The sequence below is a fragment of the Alosa sapidissima genome, chromosome 2 (genome assembly GCF_018492685.1).
Source record: "Alosa sapidissima isolate fAloSap1 chromosome 2, fAloSap1.pri, whole genome shotgun sequence".
In the NCBI taxonomy this organism is placed as follows: domain Eukaryota; kingdom Metazoa; phylum Chordata; class Actinopteri; order Clupeiformes; family Clupeidae; genus Alosa; species Alosa sapidissima.
This window is the reverse complement of record NC_055958.1, coordinates 32,112,658-32,130,875: the sequence shown is the minus strand read 5'-3', so window position 1 is coordinate 32,130,875 and position 18,218 is coordinate 32,112,658. Positions and strand designations below refer to the sequence as shown.

At 44.3% G+C, this 18,218-nt stretch overlaps 2 protein-coding genes across 4 annotated transcripts in view; both read left to right on the top strand.

Annotated features, from left to right (window-relative positions):
* The window catches only part of xpo4 (exportin 4), a 53,318-nt gene extending 42,295 nt beyond the window's left edge, over positions 1-11,023 (top strand). The window contains 10 exon segments of the mRNA XM_042068912.1: positions 1,501-1,660; positions 2,475-2,644; positions 2,818-2,992; positions 6,679-6,972; positions 7,190-7,370; positions 7,672-7,790; positions 8,984-9,114; positions 9,373-9,490; positions 9,877-9,969; positions 10,811-11,023. Coding sequence (XP_041924846.1) covers positions 1,501-1,660; positions 2,475-2,644; positions 2,818-2,992; positions 6,679-6,972; positions 7,190-7,370; positions 7,672-7,790; positions 8,984-9,114; positions 9,373-9,490; positions 9,877-9,969; positions 10,811-11,008 — 1,639 coding nt within the window. The 3' untranslated portion in view covers positions 11,009-11,023.
* Positions 11,024-13,371: 2,348 nt separating this feature from the next.
* eef1akmt1 (EEF1A lysine methyltransferase 1) lies at positions 13,372-18,133 on the top strand. 3 transcript variants are annotated; one of them, XM_042068843.1, is made up of 5 exons: positions 13,372-13,449; positions 13,830-13,977; positions 14,561-14,643; positions 15,505-15,794; positions 17,799-18,133. In XM_042068843.1, the coding sequence occupies exons 2-5, from the start codon at positions 13,840-13,842 to the stop codon at positions 17,927-17,929; spliced, it is 642 nt and encodes a 213-aa protein (XP_041924777.1). In that variant the 5' UTR covers positions 13,372-13,449; positions 13,830-13,839; the 3' UTR covers positions 17,930-18,133. The 3 variants fall into 3 exon arrangements, with proteins under 3 accessions (XP_041924777.1, XP_041924785.1, XP_041924771.1); XM_042068851.1 differs by lacking the exon at positions 13,372-13,449 and adding an exon at positions 13,465-13,485; XM_042068837.1 differs by lacking the exon at positions 13,372-13,449 and adding an exon at positions 13,501-13,725.
* Positions 18,134-18,218: the final 85 nt, after the last annotated feature.

Below are 18,218 nucleotides of genomic sequence, written 5' to 3'. Positions count from 1 at the left end.
CTTTTGTGTGAAGCTCTATGAACATGTGTGTATGTATGTTGTCAGGTGAGGTGTGTGTGTGTGCTATTTTGTTTCCTACAGTAAGCTAGGACGGAATGGTGTCTGTGTTATTGGTCAGAGTGTTTCCTGTACAAATACGCAGGTAGACTAAAATGGAATAGAAAGGGGCCCTGGAGGCTTCTCTGGAATAACTTTGAGGACAGGTGTGTGTGTGTGTGTGTGTTGAAGCAGGAGAGGGCCAAGGGCTGAGGGCTTAGAGAGACAGTGAGACGATCTGGAGAGGACTTGGGGTCACCAGGTCGGAAAGACAATATTTAGATGAGGGGCCAAGGGATTCTTGGGATGTGTGTGTGTATGTTGAAGGGGGTCACACAGACAGGAGTGTGGAGGACAGAGTGATGGTTTGAGGGTGTGTTGTGTCAGGGTTAGAGGTTGGACATTTTTCCGAGACATTGATTGAGTGACTGAAAGACATTGAGCTGATGGCGGGTGTGTGTATTTGTGTTTGCGCGTGGGGGGATTTGAGAAAGACAGTGGGTGGTGATGGAACCTGAAGGGCTGGAGTGTAATTCTGGAAAACTTTGACAGTGCTGTGATGATGTGGAGTGATGATGGTTAGTGTGTGTGTGTGTGTGTGTGTGTGTGTGTGTGTTGCAGTAGGGTCGGCTATTAGAGGTGATGAAACACTATTAGCTGGTAATGGCTCTTGTATACAGTGAATTAAAGGCATCAGAGCAACAATGGAACATTCTAGTGTGATTGTGTGTGTTCTTGAGTGCAGTATGATAACAGAAGTTGGACACAAAATGCCACACTCCTTGTTTGTTTGTGTGTGTGTGTGTGTGTGTATGTTGAATGAGCGTGAAGGCATGTGAAGAGACGGTGACTGATGACAGTAGCCTGTGTGTGTGGTGGGGTGGTGGTGGGGTTAAAGGCTTTGCAGAGACAGTGGGCTTGGGGGATTGGGTTTCCTCCAGAGCGGAGAGCGACCCTCTGTTCTGAAATGTCAGAGGGCTTTTTGTCTGCCCGGAACAATGCCAGCCACGCGGCGCTCCATGCTCTCCCACTGAGCGCGCTCCCTGCACCCTGCGGCCCCCGGTGGCTCTGAGCCCCACTAATCCCACTATCTGTGCAGAGGAGCAGCCCTGGGGTCAGGCCTACTGGGGGGTGGGGGGCAGCGGGCGCTACTGGGGGAGGGGATGAGTAGCCGATGTCCTCTTGTCTTTCTGGCTGCTGTTGTACATATGTTTTTTTTTTTGTTTGTTTCCCCCTGTTGTACTTCAAAAATCTTTCCGTATTGTCTTGTCAATAGATCTCAAGTTTTCAGTTCTTCCTTTTTCTCTGTACCTCTTTCTTTCTTTCTTTCTTTCTTTCTTTCTTTCTTTCTCTCTTTCTCTCTCTCCCCTTTTCTTAAGAGTGTTTACCTTTATGCTACCTCTAACTGCATTAATAAAAAATGATCCTCGGGTTACATCTCCCTCTCTCTCCCTCCCTTCCCAGGTTGTTGTCGGCGGTGTTGCGGACGTCGGAGGTGGAATCTCGTGCCACGCGGGCCAGTCTCACCGAGCTGCTCAGTCCACAAATGGGCAAGGACATCGTCTGGTTTCTACGGCGATGGGCCAAGACTTACCTGTTGGTGGACGAGAAACTTTATAGCCAGGTGAGGTGTCGTGTGGAGTCCGAAAACATTATAGAGCAACTTACGAAAATGGGGTCTAAAGTATTTTTTACAGTTTGTCAATGAATAGCACACCTTTTAGACCACTGGTTACCACAAATCACTGCCATTTTGACACCACAAATCACTGCCATTTTGACACCAGAGACATTTTGTGTGTGTGTGTGTGTGTGTGTGTGTGTGTGAGATTGTATGTGTGTGTGTTTGCGTGCATGTCTGTGCCCTTCAGAGAAGTAACAGGAGACACTGGCTTGGGGTTCAGGTGTTTTTGAGGGGGGTGTCATGGCTGGCTCTGATGGTAGTTATTGTCCCAGCGCTCATCAACAGTTATTGTCAGCTTTGGCTGTGTGCGTCACCACACAAGCACTCATTCCTGTGTTTGTGTGTGTGTGTGTGTGTGCACCCACCTGGTCATACACTTCAGCACTGTCCTATTAAAGTGTCCCTCCTGTCTGAAATGAGAGTGAGTTAGCGATAGGCAGAGTGTATTGAGTGTATTGTCCGTCTGCCTGTCTCTCCTCTTCCTTCTCTTTCCATCTCTCTCTCTCTCTCTCTCTCTCTCTCTCTCTCTCTCTCTCTCTCTCTCTCTCTCTCTCTCTCTCTCTCTCTCTCTCTCTCTCTCTCTCTCTCTCTCTTGCTCTCTTCTCTCTCTTTCTCTCTCTCTCTCTCTCTCTCTCTCTCTCTCTCTCTTGCTCTCTCTCTCTCTCTCTCTCTCTCTCTCTCTCTCTCTCTCTCTCTTGCTCTCTTCTCTCTCTTTCTCTCTCTCTGTTCTTCTGTTCTCTCTTTCCCCTCCTAGATAAGCATCCCTCTGAGCACAGCGTTTGGGGCGGACACGGAAGGCGCGCAGTGGATTGTGGGATACCTGCTGGAGAAGGTGATCAGTAACCTGTCGGTATGGAGCTCAGAGCCTGACCTGGCCAACGACACAGTGGAGCTGCTCGTCACCCTGGTGGAATGTGTGTGTGTGTGTGTGTGTGTGTGTGTGTGTGTGTGTGTGGGCATGTGTATGTGTTGAACAACTCCACCTGCTGGTTGTTTTGTGTTGATACCGTGTCAGTGAAACTTTTTTGGTGCATCTTTGAAACTACGGTCCTTTTAAATTATTAAATATTTAACCTCCCCCCCTCTCCCTCCCTCAGGGCCAACATCGTGGTCCAGTGTGAGAACTGGTGGAACCTGGCCAAGCAGTTCGCGAGTCGGAGTCCGCCGCTCCACCTGCTGTCCAGTTCGGTCCAACGCACGCTCATGAAGGCGCTGGTGCTGGGCGGCTTCGCCCACATGGACTCCGACACCAAGCAGCAGTACTGGGCCGAGGTCAGCACAGCTCTCATGGGGGATGGGGGTTTACAGAGCTTTTTTTTTAAAAAAAAAAAAAAATTTTTTATCTTTGCTCCAATGGATCCACGTTCATCATTAGACTTAGTTGACCCACAGAGTTGGTTAACGGGCAGATATCACGCTGATTCCCTACTCATCCTCGCCCCTCTCCTCCTGTTTCCATATACTTGTCTGTTTATTCTGACAAGCTACGCTTACCCATTCATCTCAGTTCCCTCTTGTCTCGGTGTCCTGCTGCTTTTGTGTGTCTGTCTTTATGGGAATGTGTGATGGTTTATGTGGGTTGTACGAACTCCCTTAAAGTGGTTGACGTGGAGCTCAAGATGGTGGATGCACGCCTCGCCAGTCTCCCTTTTTATTTTCCTTCAAAAAAAAAAGAGAAGATGACAACTTGTTTATGAAGCCCACACGGTCGTAAAACTGCCCTATAAACAGGGCTCTATAAAGTTATTATAAGCTCTTGAGTGTTTTTCCCACTCTTCAAAGCCTATTCAATTTCAAGCCTCGCTTTAGAGCAGAGGCATTGTGGAGTTATGCTTGCTATGTAGATCCGTCATTTGTTTCAAAGTAAAATTTCACATTTGAAACCTGAAGCAAAAAGCCCTGGTGAGACCTTGAAGAACCGGAAAACAAAGTTACATGGCTTTGGTTACGTTCTGACCCCATGCCATTATGTTTAATGAAATACTCATCATCACTCTGTTACATCACAGAAACAATAACCCAGTTTTATCTATTTGAGTCATTCTGTGTCAAATCAAACAAAATCCAGGAAAATAGTTGCTGCACCGTCTCCAATTTTGCTCAAGGTTGGTCTTCATAATATTTAGGTCCCAAAACTAAGACCTGTAAAATATTTTTGTTAAATTCCAATGTTTACATAATTTCTTTCACTTGCTTTTGTGTCATTTTTACACTCTCAGAAATGCCTTATCTTGGAGGCCATGTTTGGGCATTAATATCTGGAAAAGTATTATTCCTAGCCTGCCCAAACTTTGTAGGGTGGAAGACAAACATGTTCTTGGTATGATTGGACCGTTAAAAGTTTGTACTGCTTGCTCATTCGTTTTCTAGAAGGCCCTAGATATGGAAAAAATGCAAAACTGATGATATGATGATATGATATTGAACTAATCTTTTGTATCCACATTGCACCAATCATTATTTTGTCTGCAAATATAATACTTAATTAATGTTGAGCCAATATTTGAAGTCTGCATCGAATGCAAATGAGGATATTAAGGATAAAAAAGGTGTGATTTGCATTTTTGGAAATGTTCATAGACCTAATATGGTATGTGTGGTAGCTAGTAGGAACACAAAAATCAATGTAGGAATAGATCAGTTTATAGTCATTTCGCTTATAAAGTGCCAATGATGGACCATGTTTCATTAATGCATAAATGCACTTACTTGGTTACATTGTATACCTGGATTGTATAATTGTATAACATGGATTTTCATTCCTTGCCCTGGGGTAAAACAATGATTTTGGTACAAAACACCATGGTACAACATCGCCACTTTGTACACAAAATGCCCATACACTGAGCTACTTTCACATAGATTTTCAAGTGCCTACTAGCTACCCCACATGCTATTTTAATCCTAAGTAAATGACCGAAAAACACAACCTCCCCTTGTTTAATCTTCAAGGCCATTATAGGTGGAGAGCTCAAATATTGGTACAACATTTATGAAATATAGTATGCAGAGAAAAAAATAATGATTTATACCAAATGTGTACAAAGCAAGTTTATACTGCCCTAAACACTTCTTGCACTTTTTTCTAAATCTAGGGCCTTGTAGAAAGTCACTGAGAATGCTGTACAAACTTTTAATGGTTCAGTCATACTGTGAACATGTTTGTCTTGCCCTACAAAGTTTGGGCTGCTTATGAATAATACTTTTCATTATATTAATGCCCAAACATTGCTTACCAGACAATATGATTTTCAGGCTGTAAAATGTAAGGCACTGGGGCTGAAATAATAGGATTTGAACATAAATATTTTACAGGCCTTGGTTTTGGAACCCATTTTTGACTTAGACAAGGTTTGAACAAAATATGAGATGGTGCAGCCTTATCTGTTTTGACACGAAATGACCCATTTATAAATGATCACTTGTATGGCATTTCTTTCAAACATATTTCGCTGTCATCCTTAAGCAGGCAAGTCTCCTTTTTGAGCTGTTAAAAAAGATTTTATCCTGCCACTTCAGCTGCTCACACTAGGTATAAAGCACCTGAATACCTTACGTTTAATGGCATCATATACATTTATATACAGGATTCATTTATTTGGTATAGTATAATTCCAATTTAACTTACAGGGTAATGAGGGCCATGTTGGTTAGTTAGTTTATTTGTCCTTACATAGGAAATTTGTTTTCACATACCATACAAGCCTCACAGACATGAAATACATAGATACACACAGTCACGGTTCTTCACCCACCACACTGCCACCACATACTCCACCCACATATATCACAACAGCACAAAAACAGCACATACACATCACTTTACACAGATACAAACAGGAAAACCATCACCAGTTGACATTACAGAGGAATGAGGGCGGCACAGTGATTCATCACCGCTGTGATTTGTTGTTAAGTGCTGCTATTGCAGAGGGCACAAAGCTTTTCCCAAAGTGTACTCGCTTCCACCCCATAGCCCTATATCTGCGTTTTGATGGAAGCAGAATGAAGAAAGGATTGAGGGGGTGGGTGGGGTCATGAGCGATGGTCCGTGCTCTGTTCTTGGTGAGTGTGCTGTTGAGGTCTGATAAATTAGGGGTGGGGAGGCCTATTGCTTTGGCTGCGGTATGGGTGATGCGTGTGAGTCTGTTTCTGTTGGCAGCAGTTAGCATGTTGAAAAAGCAGGGAAGGCAGTAGAGGAGTATGGGCTGGACTATGCTTTTGTACAGGAGGAGCAAGTGACAGGGGGCAACAGAAAGTGATCTGAGCTTACGGATGGCATAGAGTCTCTGTTGACTGCGTTTTTGTATGTCAGTGGTGTGTTGCTCAAAGCTGAGTTTATTGTCAAGGGTGAGTCCAAGGTATTTGAAACAGTCCACTATTTCTACGGTGTCGTTGTTGATGCAGGTGGGGTTGTGGATTGTGTCAGGTGGTGTTCTGGTGATGGTGATTACAAGTTCCTTGGTTTTACTGATGTTGAGCTGAAGGTAGTTGTCAGTGCACCATTGTGTGAGGTGAGAAATGGAGTCTTGGTATGCAGATATGGAGTTATTGTCATTCAGAAGTGCAAATACAGCAGTGTCATCAGAGTATTTGAAGTATGTGGTGATGGGTGTGGGACTGACGCAGTCATTGGTGTAGAGGGTGAAGAGGAAGGGGCTTAGGACGCACCCCTGCGGGGCGCCAGTGTTAATTGTGGTGAGTGGTGATGTGACCGTACTAATCTTGACTGCTTGTGGTCACTGAGGAAGTTGTGGATCCAGTGGATGAGGGTCGGGGGGACGTGCAGGTGGTAGAGTTTGTTAATCATCAGGTGGCGTTGGATGGTGTTGAAATATATATAATATAAGTACCGTTTTAATTCATTGTATACTTATGTAATTTAGTTTAATTTGACCAATGAGCTGATCCTGGATCAGTGACAGAGGGGGGTCTAACTCCCCCCGTCTCTCTCCTAGGTCCTGCACCCACTCCAGCAGCGCTTCCTCAATCTCATCAACCAGGAGAACTTCGCCCAGATCTGCCAGGAGGAGGCGGTCAAGCGCGAGATCGTGGCCACGCTGGAGGCGCTCTGCGGCATCGCCGAGGCTACGCAGATCGACAATGTTGCGTCGCTCTTCAGCTTCCTCATGGACTTCCTGTCCAGCTGCATCGGCCTGATGGAGGTGTATCGCAACACGCCCGACACGGTCAACCTCATCATTGAGGTGTTCGTGGAGGTCGCCCACAAACAGATCTGCTACCTAGGAGAGGTGAGCGATCATGTTCACACACACACACACACACACACACACTCACACACTTATATAGAAGTGAGGGATATTCTTGCCTCTGAAATGATTAGTTTGGCCCTCCTACTAACGAAGACTTTCCTACAAGTAAACTGTACATATTCTCAAATATGACATGGATGTAACTTTTGTCTTTCCTCTCATACCTATCTCTTCCTCTCTGCCCCCCAACCCCCAGACTAAGTCCATGAAGCTGTATGAGGCGTGCCTGACGCTGCTGCAGGTCTACTCCAAGAACAATCTGGGCCGTAAGCGTGTGGACGTGACGGCCGAGGAGGACCAGTACCAGGACCTGCTCCTCATCATGGAGCTGCTGACCAACCTGTTGTCCAAAGAGTTCATCGACTTTAGCGACACCGGTGAGGTTGAGGGTATGTGAGCATGTGTGTTTGTGTGTGTATGTGTGTGTGGGAGGAAGAGATGGGGAATGAGATCATTCTCATCATTTGTGATTCTTTCCCTCTCAGTCTTCCTCCTTAGATAGGCGTCTTGGTCTTGCTGCCACCTTTTGCTCATTCTCTCAATCCATGATGTTGATTTCAATAAAAAAAAAACAAACAAAAAAAAAAACATGTTTAAGTTAGATTTCATAAATATTGCATGACTGGCTGGCATGTTGTGGCTGTGGTCTTCATGGCTGAGGTGTGTTTGTGTGTCCAGATGAAGTGTTCCGGGGCCAGGAGCAGAGCTCGGGAGCGGGGCGGTCAGTGTCGGCGGCCGACGTGGTTCTGTTCGGGGTGAACATCGTGCTGCCGCTCATGTCTCAGGACCTGCTGAAGGTGCGACCTCATGGACATGTTTGGACAGTACAAGTGTACACATGGTGGTGTTAATGCACAAAATGAAGTTACATATACAGTATCTCTCTCTGGATTCCCACGGATCCTTGGAAGTTTGTGAATTTGAAAAAAAAATATTTCAAAGCCCTGGAAAGTTTTTTGGAAATAGACATATATATGTACACATGGGTCAGTGAAAGTGCTTGAATTTATAGTTAAGATCAAAATTGTTTCCCCCCCTTTATAAAATCACACAAAACCCTAAAAATGTCCAAAACCAAATTTGTTTCTAGCACTGGTGCCTCCTGAAGTGCAAAGACATTTTATCCTCAATCATACAACAATTGGGTTCTATGGAACTATTTATTTGTTTCTGATTGGCCGAGAGACGTTCCATGAGTTGGAATATCCATGACCAACCCCACTCTCACTCGTGCTATATTGCTTAATCATAGCGCAGTGCGCAATCAGCATGGAGGCAATGAAGTACTGACTGGTGCATGATGGGCTAAGTTGATTGGTGCATGATGGGCTTAAGTGTAGCTGGATTGTGATTTGTAATATTAAAACAGTATGGTCATTTTCTGTCTGAAACTGCATGAAAAAAGTGTTTTAGCCACTCCAATTTTCAAAATTTTCTCAGGGGAGAAACCCTCGAACCCCCCGTTGAGACTCTTCTTTCTTTCTTGCCTCCAAACATTAAACTGTCACATTAAACTAGTGCCACAGAGTGTAAGGGCTACTCAAGCTTCTCAAGGGCCCATCATATGGCCTCCCCCGTTACATGGCTTCTCAAGGGCCCATCATATGGCCTCCCCCGTTACATGGCTTAATCGGTATAAACCAGACAAAATGATCATCATCATCATCAATAAAATAACACTCAAGCAAGATTGGTAATGTGTTCTAAATCATCGGCTTGGACATCACCATAAATTTGAGGGAAAAGGACCTAGAAAGTCCTTGAATTTGACATTGAGGAAAGGGTGGGAACCCTGCTCTCTCTTACTTTCTCACTCTTATGGTCCTTGTTATGACACAGATGATTTTCAGTCAAGATCGCTTAGAAGGGGGTTACATTTTGCCTCGAGTTAGTCTCCTTCAAACCTGCACTACGTTTTGTTCTGCACAGATGTGACCCTGTATGCTTCCTGCGTCTGTAACCCATAATGCATCTCTGTTCCCCCCTGCAGTTTCCGTCTCTGTGTAACCAGTATTATAAGCTCATCACCTTCATCTGTGAGATCTTCCCTGAGAAGATTCCTCAGCTGCCCGAGGAGCTGTTCAAGAGCCTCATGATCTCGCTCGAGCTCGGCATGACCTCGTATCCTTACCTACATCTGTGTGTGTGTGTGTGTGTGTGTTACAGAGTGTATCAAACAATTCAACTGAATCTGAAAAGGAGTTGAAAGAAGTTATAAAAGGGGAAACATTCTAGTGGTTCACTCCAGTGTAAAACAGAAGTTGATGCATCTACCCTTTGTGGATGACTTTGTGTGTGTGTGTATTTGTGTGTTCAGTTAGCATCAGGGTCAGGTCAGGGAGTCGGACTGCTGTATTTGCCTTAACCCAGCTCCCACAGAATGAGCTCGGAGATCAGCCAACTCTGTCTAGAGGCTCTCTCCCCATTGGCTGAGCAGTGTGCCAAGACCCAAGAAACTGACACGCCCCTTTTTATTGCCACCCGACACTTCCTCAAGGTGAGTGCTGTCCTTATGTGATGACAACAGTGGAGTTGTTAAAGCAAATCTTTACGTAGTAAAATGTATTGTCCAATGTTATGTAATGCAGCGCAATCTCAAGTGCCTTGTCATGTGTTTCCGATGGGGGCACATAGTCCATGTAGCTTGCATAGATTTTGAGATGCCACTTAAAAACTTGCGCGAGCCTTGCGTTGTCAAATTTGTCACTCACAATAATGTTATGAATCTTAAGGGGTTTTTATGTCACCCTATCACCATCATCTTTTGGCACCTGTTTCTGTGTCTTACATTGCCTTCATCTTCATCAACACCTGTGTGTGTGTGTGTGTGTGTGTGTGTGTGTGTGTGTGTGTGTGTGTGTGTGCGTGCGTGCGTGCGCGCAGCTGGTGTTTGACATGCTGGTGCTGCAGAAGCACAACACTGAGATGACGGTGGCAGCAGGAGAGGCTCTCTATACTCTCGTGTGCCTGCACCAGGTGAGCTTTAGTCTCCACACACACCCTCAGCATCTCACACACACACCCTCAACCTCAGCATCTCACACACACACACCCTCAACCTCAGCATCTCACACACACACACACACACACATACATACATACATACATACAGCATCAGTACCACACACACACACACAGCATCAGTACCACACACACACACAGCATCAGTACCACACACACACACACAGCATCAGTACCACACACACACACACAGCATCAGTACCACACACACACACACACAGCATCAGTACCACACACACACACACAGCATCAGTACCACACACACAGCTTCAGTACCACACACCTGTATCCTCCCGCATTAACAGCATCAGCATCACTATGGCATCAGTACCAGCACCTCTCACTGGAATACAGGGCTCTTGGTGGGCTTAATGTTTCAACCATATCATAAAATAAACTGTCTGCACACTTAAATCCTTTGCAAGTTTATTTGCCAAGCTTTCGGTTAGACGACCATCCTCAGGGCATCCTCAACCATATCATAAAAAATAGTTTTCTAAAAAACTTGAACTTAACACTTACAGAATGAAAAGTATATTAAAAGTTTTAAGTTCTATCTTAAGTGTTAAGTAGTGAGTGGTAGCGTTTCATTTATTATTTCATTGACAATGGTCCACAGAGATCCTATTACAAGTACAATCCTGGAGAGGCATTAAGTGTTTAGTTTTTTATTGGCAAAGTTTTTGTTAAAGTTCTTACAAGTTCTCTCTCTCTCTCTCTCTCTCTCTCTCTCTCTCTCTCTCTCTCTCTCTCTCTCTCTCTCTTGTCCTCCATCTCTCGTCCTCCATCTTATCAGGCGGAGTACTCTGAGCTGGTGGAGACTCTGCTGTCCAGCCAGAGGGACGCGGTCATCTACCAGCGGCTGGCCGACGCCTTCAACAAGCTGACAGCCAGCAGCACGCCCCCAACCATGGACCGCAAACAGAAGGTGGCCTTTCTCAAGAGCCTGGAGGAGTTTGTGGCCAATGTGGGCGGCCTGCTCTGCGTCAAATAACCACTGCCCCCTACAGACCCCAGCCCCCCTCTCTCTCTTCGACCAACCCCCAACCTCCAGAGCTACTCGCTCTCCACACACACACACACACACACACACACACACACACACATTCTGACATGCAAGCACACACACATCTACCCAATTGTGGACTTATAGGTTAGCCTCCTGGCTAAGACTGGTTTTGCTGGCCATCCCACACACATACACACACACACACACACACACACACACACACACAGACCCCATCCCCTTGCACTGGTGGAGAAAAGAATCTGTAAGCTGCACTGTTGGACTGGATTAGAGCACTGAAGTGACAAGGGGAAGTCTTCGGAGGAGTCCTAGCAATGTGTGTGTGTGAGTGAGTGTGCGAGCGTGTGTGTGCGTGCGCGTGCGTGTGTGTGTGTGTGTGTGTGAGAATGATTGAGAAATTGAGATATAGGTTCTCTGGCTCTTTGCCTCTCACCCTTTCTCTTCTGTATGTGCCTGGCACAGACAGTCAGCTGGTCGTGGGGAGGATGGGTAGGGGGTTTGTAAAGGGGGGTTGTGGGGGTGGGGGGGGGGGGGGTCACCGAGATCATCTCAGTCCAATCTGATCTTTGTTTACTTTGCCAGTAGGGAGGTGTGGATTATGGGCAGGGGGACACACCTCTCCAGTTTGTCTACAGTTCTACAGAGTTCCACATAAACCCTGCTTTGCTCCCCAGCCTCACACACACACACACACACACACACACACACACACACACACACACACACACACACACACACACGGAGCCCTCCCCCCGCCCTCCCCAGAGTGCCTTCTTGTTTTTCTTGTTTGTGTCGTGTGTTTAGCCGTCTTGCCAAGACGAGCAGAACCGTGTCTTACTGCAAAGTGCAAAGCCCGTGCGTCATCACGGCGAGCATGCATCGCCATGGCGACCAGAGAGAAAAAGCCTTCCTTTGCTATACCACGTCACCACAGCTGGTGGGAAAAGGGGGGGGGGGGTAGCAAATTACTGATGAAGAGGGATGGAAGAAAAGAAAAAACCAAAATCACTTTGTGTTTGATAAGGGTGTACATATATTTTCAAAAAGAAAAAAAAACGGAGAAAAAAATGTGTTAAAAATAAAGGACTGAATTTTTTTATAAAAAATAATAGAGGGTAAAAGCAGATTTTTTATTGCTATGACATCACCTGAAGTTAGAAGGCGCTAGTGTGAGTTGTTGTTTTTTTTTTTTTTTTTTTTTTTTTTCTTTGATGCATTGTAGTTTTACCTTGTGCCCTTGATTGAAATGTTTCACCTGGATCACCCTTTTAGTCCTGGTTGGCCCTCTGCTACACTACAGGATAAAGGCGTCTCTGGAACTATGTTGAGATGCTCACAGGCAACACAGGCCTATGAATGAGGTTTGGCCTGCACTGTTCATTTCATTTTCTTTATCTTTCTTTCTTTCTTTCTTTCTTTCTTTCTTTCTTTCTTTTTTTTCCCTCCGGTCTTTTTCCTGCTCTTGCACCCATGCCCATGTTTTCAAATCACCAACACGCATTGGGACTGTAGGAAAGCCTATATTGCCGTAGCAATAACAAACCAAAAACCGACAAAAAAAAAAGGAAGGAGTTGATGTGTTTTAGCCCGGGCTTGCTTGAAGAAAGGACTCCCAGACCCCTCTCCTTAGAGCACTAATTCTGTTCTTTTTGGAATGCCTGAATTGTAATGAAATGTAAAAGTGTACATAAACTTATTATATAAAATATTTTGACTACTGTTGTCTGTCTTTATTTTAGCCAGATAAGGTACAGTATGCTTTCAGTCCTCTAATCCCACCAGCTGAGACCACAGTGTGACCTAGAGACTGAATCTGGACAGGATCTGGACCATGTTGGATAAATCTGTATTTAGCTTAGCTGAGCTATACGATCTCAGAGATTGAATTGGTAATCTGATGTAGGGTTCCTTAAAACATATGATCATGCTGAATTCCATCAGGCTTTAGTGGTTTTCGACCAACCACATTGTCAGTTGCAGATCAAACAGATGTAGATCTACAGAACTGTGCTTGCAGAAAGTAGAACACCAGTCTATCCAGTACATCTGCTATGAAAATAATTATTTTGCGACCCTTACCAGAAAAAGATGGTCGGTGATTCTATAGCTCTGGAGTTAAATTGTTGTGGGATACATACACAAGGTGGGACTAAAGTACACAGAAAACAAGTCCACAATTTCAATTAACTAGCATGTGTCAAAGTTAGTTGAAATAGTGGACATGTTTTCTGTAGGGGGGGGGTGTCCCCTCAACTTTTAAGTCCAATAGGAGCTTACACATAGCGCTTGAGATACTGAAAGGAGGCAAGTTGCCTGAGATGCAATTTCGACTTCGAGTATTTCGGACGTTTGGTCTCTATCGGATACCGTAGGGCTAGACCTCCACGTGTGACTGTCAACAGGGAGAGGTGGGTAGCAAGCAAGATATGTTGAGCCTCATATTGGTACTGTAACGTTAAACGTATAAATGTGGTTTATGTAACTGTAACGTTATACTTTGATATCGGTTAACTTCTGCAATGTGAGGCAAACAATTTGGCCATGTTAAACTAATTGGGCACGTATTTACTTCATAATCTAATTTTAGCCATCTCTGGTTAGCAGCAGGTAGATTAGCTGCGGCTATCCTACAACTGGTTGTTTCCGAAATCGCATACTGTACACACTGCTCGTATACGATCAGGGCATCTCGTAGACAATCACCGTAATGACAACTTGAATATCTATTTTATAGGCTACTTTTGCATGCGGTACTTAATAAATAGTATTATTTTTAATCGTTATGAAGGCAAAGCACCATGAGCGACAGCGACGATGATGTCCCTCAGCTGTCTGCGGCCACACTGGCGGCTCTGCAGGAGTTCTACGATGACCAGAAGATGGGCCAGGGACAGGCCACAGACATCTACGCGGTCGGGGCTGTGGAGGAGGACTGGGTAGGCTAGGTCATACAGGGAGGCGTGAACTGTTGAAAATGTTATAGCTTAAAGATCAGGAAGTGTGTTGTACAGTATTTCTACAGTGAATAACTGTTCTAGCCTCTCGGCCTATGGAGGGACACTTGTAGTTGTTGCATTCATTATAGAAATAATATGACAATATTGTTGTAGAATTAGGTCTGAGAAGGTTGAAGCAGTAATCAAGGATATTTGATTTGGTTCTTACAGCTAGGGATTTGTAACATAGACATAGATTACCTAACTGTTCAACATACGTATGTGCAAATAAAGATGGGAAAATAATACAGGAAACACCTAAAGGTACTGATTTCAAGCAAAAGACCTGGAGTATTGGGTAGTCAGCATTTTACATTTTGTGTACATTTATATAAATAATAGTGTTAATTTTAATATATATTTGAACATATATTTGCAAATGATCTATATGCAACAGTTTCAAAAACTAAATCGTGGGACGTGCAAGTTTGTGCAAGTTCCAAATGATGGTGCTTCAAAAGACATGGTGTCAGATAACTGATGTTTTAAACATTTTTAATGTCTTCTGTAATTTCTTCATCAGGGAATGAGCCAGTTTTGGTATAATGAAGAGACAGCTACGCGGCTTGCAGAGGAGGCCATACAGCAGGCTGGCAAAGGGGGCAGGTGGGTCAATGGTGCATTAGTAGATACCGTTATTTGGATGAGGCGTTAAATCATGGTCCTGACTCAGTGGTCAAAAATGATCCCATGACACTTCTCGCAAAGAATAGGGGGTTCCCTGGTGTCCTGGCTAAATTCCCATCCTGGCTCATTCAATCTGGCCCCCTAATCTTCCTCCATCGTAAATTGTTCATTCATTCCCTCATTCTCCAATTAAAGCTGGTGTGTGGTGCGCAATCTGGTGCTTAAAGGTGCTCTAAGCGATGCTTGGTTAACGTCACTTCTGTTGATTTTCAAACAAAACAGAGAGCTAGCTCGCTACTTCCTCCCCCTCCCTCCCGTGCAATTGAAATTATCCTAAACGTGCATCTCTTCTGTGATTTGCTGGAACAGTTTATGTTTTTATGGGCCAGGTTTGCCCAGGTTGTTTTTGTTGCTGTTTTTTGAGCCTGGGCTGTCCACAGAGATTGCGTTTTTTTACAGTGTATTCAGGATACAGACAGCTAGCTGTTGGTTAGGTGATGTTTGCAGTAAGTGACATAAAATGTTTTAGCCTAAAAAACGCGTGGTATCGCTTAGACTAGAGCACCTTTAATGGCTGCCAGATGGGTGCTACATTTTGGTGGTTTTTGGTGAGAGTCCACCTGTTAAGAGGTTTGGATGCCTTGATAATTTCTGCCATTGTCTGAGCGGCCCTCTATAGGCGATTACCGACCTAGCAACTTTCTGTGTTTCTTTTTTTAATATCATCTAATATGCACACCTCCACTAGGAATTTAACATCTCTCCTATGTATGTTTGAAATCATAAGTACTCCCCTCTATTAGTAAGCATGGCTAACACCTCTCTAATCTCTCTCATCAGGATAGCATGCCTCAGCTGCCCAAGCGTGTACCAGCGGCTGAAAAAGAACGACCTGGAGGGCATCAACGATGTGACTGCTGTTGTGCTGGAATACGACCGCCGGTTCGCGGTGTACGGTGACGAGTTCGTCTTCTACGACTACAACAACCCACTCAGCCTACCGGAGAGCATCAGTCCACAAAGCTTTGACTTTGTCCTCGCCGATCCACCCTACCTGTCGGAGGAGTGCCTCAGTAAGGTGGCCATCACGGTCAAGTTCTTGACCAAGGGAAAGACCCTGCTCTGCACAGGTGAGTTTCATTTAAAATGTTTTACAGGGTTCTCACGGGTCATGGAATTTCTGTAATATCATGGAATTTTGGAAAGTCTATTCCAGACATGGAAAGTCAGGGAATTTTATCATTTTTGGGTCAAAGTCATGGAATATCAGGGAATTTTGTTGTAGCAGTTTAAAATGTACTTGCCAAAATACATTAATACAAATATATGTCCATGCAGAATTGGTGTATATCTTATTAGCTTTATTGCTTGCTTGAGTGGTAGTGGTTAGCCCAACTTTGTTTATTCAGTGCCCATTAATTCATATCCTGCTCTAAAAAAGTAAAAGATGGTTGAATGCTGCGTACGTAGCTGCTCTGAAATCTTTGGTCAGTATATTGTACCATTAATTATATAGTAGGTCATGGAAATTCTGTTTTTTTTTGTCAGGGAAAAGTCATGGAATTTTGCATTTGACTTGGAGTGGGAACCCTGGTTTTAAATAACATATGGCATAGTTAGAATGTATCAGTTTTTGAATCAATGATGATCAGGTTTCACTGATTTGGAGTCTATACATTACACAAGAAAAACTCTAAAAGATCATACAAATTTGAAGTACAAAAGAAAACATTCTGAATTGCATAAAAGCATCTAGGAAACCATAAACACAGGGGCAGGGGCAGGGGCAACAGATCAGTTTGGTTCCACACACAGCTGACTAAATGTCCTGAGGTTCATTACTAAGATGCGAGCCCTGAGATACGAAAGCCTCTTCCTGTGTTCTTGTAACAGAATGCCATATAAAGCCAGCTGAAGAGCCAAAGAGCCGTCCAGTCATTACTGTACAGCTACAGAATGACATAACATAATGCTTCTCTAATTGTGCCCTTCTTATTTTGCATCTCACTCTCTTTGTTTGCACTTCCATTGCTTTGCTCATCTTGCGCAAATTCAAGACCAGGTATTGGTTCTAGGGAGTATTCCAAGAGCTTGGTTTAGTGATAAATCTGAGTAAGTCAAAAGTAAGTGTTAATCCACCTAATTGTAGAGCTCTCTGGCTTAATTCACCTAGCAAAAACAAAGCCATATGATTCTTCTTTTAGAAGGTTTACTACTTCCTCTGAGTTAATTAAAAGGTGCTTTAAGCCAGTGTTTCTCAAAGTGTGGTCCGGGGACCACTGGTGGTCCGCAAGCTATCCCAAGTGGTCCGCGGGCAGACGTGGTAAAACATAATATAGATGAGTTGTTTGCAATATTGAACCAACTTGTATGTAAATCCAAACAGTTCTGCAACACTGCCTATGTAAGCTATGCCAATTTAAATCATATAAATCCTCTGACACAATAAGTAAGGTGCAAAGACAATTAGCAAGGTGGTTCAGTGAGTAGGCCTATTGTGTCTATTAGCTAGGTGGTCCGTGATGTTTTTTTTACTGGTTAAGTGGTCCTTGGTCTGAAAAAGTTTGAGAAACACTGCTTTAAGCAATGTTGGGTGAGGTCACTTCTGTTGATGTTCAAACAAAACAGAGCTAGCTCGCTACTCCCTCCTAACCTGACTCTCGCCAGATGAATTTCGTTCTGCCTAGCTCTGCCTAGCTCCACTCACATCCATCTGAGATCGATTCTGTTGAGAGTGATTTCAGCACGAGATTGGCTCTACATACAATCAGGACGCAGGGCGGGAGTTTCATAGATGTGACGTAGCGTAGAAGCGACTGTGAGACTGTTCTCAGCGTCACAGGTTGGCTTCGATGTGAGTGGTTAAAGTAGCACGTCAATAGATGACGGACAAGTGGCTTATCTAATCTTATGCAAGGATTTTTTTAATAAGGCCCAGCCTTCTGAAGCACCACTCCAATGGATCGATCCCAGATGGATGAGTGGAGCTAGGCGGAACGAAATTCATCTGGCGAGAGTCAGGTTAACTCCCTCCCCCTCCCTCCCGTGCAATTGAAACTCTCCTAAACGTGCATCTCGTCTGTGATTGGAGTGAATGGATTCTCTTCAGTCACCGATGTACCTTTTTTCTCCAGGAGCCATCATGGAGGAGCATGCAAAGAAACTCATGGCTCTGAAGATGTGTAACTTCCTGCCCAAGCACAGCCATAACCTGGCCAATGAATTCCGCTGCTACACCAACTACGAGTCGACGCTCCTCTCGTAACACCAGCCACCCACATCACCAGACTTTTCAGCTGCTCTGACAGAACTGTCAGTGACTGAGACATGACAAGTTGTGCCTATGAGATGTAGGGTCGGGTGGCAAACCTATTGACTAATCAATCAGGTTTACCCTCAGAACTAATGTAAATGTATATATATTTTTTTAAATGTCAAGGACTCTAGAATAAAGATATTCCATGCTAAATGGTTTTGCTCTTTGTTTGGAGTAAACATGAGTCACTGACGTACAGATAGGGTGAATAAAAATGGAAACAATGTTAAGTTAGTTT